The sequence below is a fragment of the Dipteris shenzhenensis genome, chromosome 13 (assembly GCF_047967505.1).
Source record: "Dipteris shenzhenensis isolate YYH24624 ecotype China chromosome 13, Dip_SZ_1.0, whole genome shotgun sequence".
Classification (NCBI taxonomy): Eukaryota; Viridiplantae; Streptophyta; class Polypodiopsida; order Gleicheniales; family Dipteridaceae; genus Dipteris; species Dipteris shenzhenensis.
Window position 1 is genome coordinate 47,172,728 of NC_141608.1, and position 4,329 is coordinate 47,177,056.

The following is a 4,329-nucleotide window of genomic DNA, read 5'->3' on the forward strand; positions in this document are numbered from 1 at the left end:
TAGTATGCATATAATATTATGGTTGATTCTTTATGATGACGGTCCCAGAATACTCAAACATTCTCACTATATCCTCAAATAGAGTTTTGAATATAGCAATTCCCAACTGAATATAGCCAGTTTGGAAAATCTTCTTGTCTCAAGCAGTTTTGAAGTTTGTGAGAGCCTTTATCAAGAAAGTATCCCTCAAACGTTTGAAAGAAAAAGGTCAGATGTAGCAGCATGCAAGACATTTACACATCCAACATCGCAACTGTAACCCTCTAGCATAGTGAGTGCTGCATATAAGATCAGCACTGAAAAAGAAACGCCAAGAGAGCATGTATTTAGATGAATGCAGGAACATACCCAACTCATCCTCTAAAACACAATACACTGCGCAGTTTCAATCTCACAAGAGTCACCCAAAAAGATTGAAAACGTAAACCCCCTCACGCATACCAGGGAATCTAAATGCGACTGCAAGAGTGGTCTTTACAAACAAAGATGACAATTTTAAATTACCGATTAAAATTATCAGGTAAATCAGCGTTTGACCAATTCTTCCTCTAAGTTCCCTCGGAAATTCAGATAGCTACATACTCCCACTAAAAGTTGGCACCTCCATTCATTCCAATTCCCATTAAGAGGGCCAGCATGCATAGTGAATAACTGAGGGATCCTTTTGGAAAAAAATAACTGAGGGATCCTTTCTGATGAACATCCTTAGTCAGAAAAATATGTACAAAAAATATGACACATGGATACGTAACATATGTTACAGTGACGTTTGTACAGTCTCAAACTCAGAAATTTCTGCTCATAGAGTGCCAAAGACAGTATGCACATACAAGCTTTTGAGAGATGTATACATATACACCAAAGGAGAGGCTCATCAGAATGACATCCCTGATGTCTCCTTTTTCGCGTGGAGCTAGAATACCAACGAAATCGTCGAAGACACGCTGCACACCGAAAGGTTTGCGAGGGTTTCCAGGCGATGCGCTTCGCGATTCCAGTGAAGAAACAGAGGGACGGGGGGCATCGCCAGAGGCAGGAGGGGGAACGGAGGAAAGTCTCTCGGGCTCGGCCGAACCGGTGAGCAACCGATCGTCGTCATCCTCAGGGAAGTGAGGGACACCACGGCGGGACGATGCAGGGGGGGAGGAGAGGAGGGGGGGAGGTCGAGGGGGAGGGAAGAAATGGGTGGTGGAGGAGGAGGAGGGGGTTGAGGGTCGGAGGCAGGAAGGCTGAGGAGAGGAGAAGCAGGCGATGGAGAGGAAGGGGGTTAAGAAGCGAGAGTCAAGGCAGGCGATGGGGGAAGAGGAGGCCATGAGCGAGACAAGAGATTGAGCTTTGTGGCTATGGCGGACAGAGCTTGAGCTTTGTGGCTATGGCGGACAAAGCTTGAGCTTCGACAACTCAGCACGCACCCCTCCCCCTTGAAACCTTTTCAAAAAGTGCAGTTGCCACGTCAGACCCTAGTCATCCTCCGCATTCGCGCAAGAGCGGGTTCACACCACCCGCCCCGCCATGGCAGAAGAACATGCAGAGAAGATGGGTGCGCCGGTCTAGCGGTGGTTCACACCACTAGGTGATCATACTTTACATAAAGGTTGCCTTTGTAATGCAACAGAGGATGATTGGTCTTGTGGCTCAAAGATTAATCTTCCAAATCAACTCCTCAGGCGACCTCCTTTGGCCGAACACCATTGTCTCTCCTCCACATCTATGCATGTTGCACATACTAGATCACATACAAACCTGCCCTTCCCCTTTGCTGGATGGGCGGGCGGGTGGTGTGAACGTTGAAAGGCTGGCATTGCCATTGCTCAATTGATGACATCCCCACGAAGCATGCTCCAACTTTCAAGGAGGATTAATGATGTCTGACAACGATTTTTCAAGTTCTTTCAGCCAATCAAACTCAGAGTAAAGTCTACATGCCAATTAAAATCCTTGGCAATTGCAATGCTGGGCTAGCAAGCCTCGTTGGGGAAGAAGATGGTTCATGGAGCGTTCATCGTGGGACTGCTCAATGTGGGGTTATCTCAACCCCACTTGCATACGTGAGGAGGGGGCTTTACGACATTGTGGACCATGGTAGTTTTGTAGAAATGGAACACTTGGGTTGGGTTCACACCACCCAGCAACATAAAAACTGGTCGATGCCATCCAATGAGGCAGAGGGGAGGGGCATGCATGGTTAGTTCACACCACCCTGTGAATGTGAACACCTTGGGGTGACCTGTACGTCCAACTCATGGCAAACTTTTCTAAATTCTTGACCGGCTTGGCAGCCTTGCCCATCCCCATGACGCTCAGGAACTAGACAATCATTCCACGTTGCTCTCATTACTTGCAGTGCCTCCATCACTTCATCGCTGCTCTCATCCCTCCTTTTATTATGATATTCTTCCTCCCCGCGAAACATTTTCATTTGGATGCTCTGTAGAAGTTGGGATCACATCCTCTTTGAAGAGTTCATGTTTCCTTTCCAAGGTTATGTAATGAGAGTTTTGAGTTCTCGCTTGCAAACATCTTGCACAGATCTTTCCTTTCCAAGGTTATGTTATGAAAGTTTGAGTTCTTGCCTTCAAACATCTTGCACAGATGCATGGAATCGATCTCCCTTCATGGCTTTGTAGATCGTATCGATGCTTTTGTCTGCTTTTCTGTGCACTTTTGCATGTAGCATAGCTTGTTGCAACATATCTTCATTTTTCGAGCATATCTTCATCTATCAGGTATCAATCTCTTTATATGCACATGTTTGGGTGGCAAACATGGTCTACTCTAAATCTATGGTTTCTTGAATAATAGCTAAATGAACATTGATCAACGCAAGTACCTTTCCTTGTACACATTTTTTTAGTTCTCCTTCGTTGTGGCTTGTTCTTCATGAGGAGTGTTCATCCAACTTTCTCACCAGGTATCCAACTCTCTGTTTGTATACATTTGATGGTGTTTAGTAAATCCATTCAACGAGATTTTCCTTCATCATTGGATTTGGATATGCAATTCGTTATGGAGAAGTTTGATGGTAGAACTTATGTAAGGAATTGCATATGTAGAAGTGTGATGGTTTGCGCATTTGCATCCTATGGGCTTCTTCTCTACAGGAAGATCTGTCAAGGTCCAAGTCTGGTTCTTGAGAAGATCATTGTACTCTTCATCCATTGCATGTTGCCACTCAGGGACTTGCACTGCATCTTTGAAGGAGCTTGGCTCATCAAACTCGACCACTTTAGCCATAAATGCATAGTTGCTCTTGTAGGTCCACCTCTCAGGTGTCTTTTGATCACGAGCAAATCTTCTGAGATTGGAAGTGGAACTTTTAGGAGTCTTGGTGATGACCGTGGTAGTTGATGTATCCATTATGTCAAGAACCTTTTCTTTGCCTTTACTTTGAGTGGTCACTGTGGATTGCATACTATCTGACTCTGCAAGTAAAGAAATCTGATGTATCACTAGCACTGCTGGCTGAGGCGGAGTAGAAACTATAGTCGGCGGACTGTCAAAGTATAATGAAGCCTTGTCAGTGATAACATCACTAGATATAATCAACTTATGCTTGACTGGATCATAGAGTCGGTATCCCCTCAACTCTGTAGCATATCCAAGAAAAACACACTTGATTGATTTGACATCAAGTTTAGTCCTGTGGGGGCACCCACCAAAACTTGTGTGGCTCTCTATCTCTCTCTCTCTCCTTCTTCTGTTCTTGCATCCGTTGAGAGCACTCTCAACTGGTATCAGAGCCCGGGTGATCTAGCTAAGCGTGCGTGAATGCTTGAAGCTCAATAGCTCTGTGGGAGGAAGGAGAAGCTTTGTGGGAAGCTTTGTTGGTGACTTTACTTGCATCCGAATGTGGAGAGACCTTGGAGGAACCTTTGGAAAAGTCACTTTGGCTTTGCGAAGTGGTTTTGAGAGCCTGTTAAGAGCTTTCAAAGAAAAAGTCGTTTTTTGAGCTTTTCCCTGTTCCGTTCGATGACAGAGACTCCGTATTGACTTGTAGAGGCAACTATTGCTTGCTTTTGGTGTCCACATTACTTCAGGAGCCTGGAAACACCTTCATTCCTGAATCTGGGATCATTTCATTGGATTTCTGAGTCACTGTGTCAATTCCTGCGTTTTTTGCCCGAATGTTGGAACTCAAGTTTGGAGCAACCATTTGCAGATCTGTCAGTTCCGGTGGACTCAGGAGGTCCTAAAACTTCTATGTTGCTCATCATTCACACTCCGATGGAGTTTACAGATAGCTCTATTTCAAAAAACGTTTTTCAGTCCGTGTGTTGGACCCAGTGATTGAGACCACGGTTTCCAAAACCGTCTGTCCCATTGCATTTC

General features: G+C 45.1%; 1 protein-coding gene across 1 annotated transcript; it reads right to left on the reverse strand.

Moving 5' to 3' along the window:
- Nucleotides 1-473: 473 nt before the first annotated feature.
- On the reverse strand, nt 474-1,388 carry LOC147895491 (RNA/RNP complex-1-interacting phosphatase). Its single transcript, XM_087384103.1, has one exon. It carries the CDS (start codon nt 1,311-1,313, stop codon nt 786-788), a length of 528 nt encoding a protein of 175 aa, XP_087240229.1. The 5' UTR covers nt 1,314-1,388; the 3' UTR covers nt 474-785.
- Nucleotides 1,389-4,329: the final 2,941 nt, after the last annotated feature.

Coding starts and splice junctions, on each gene's coding strand:
- LOC147895491 (XM_087384103.1), bottom strand. CDS start 1,313: ATGGCCTCCTCTTCCCCCATCGCCTGCCTTGACTCTCGCTTCTTAACC.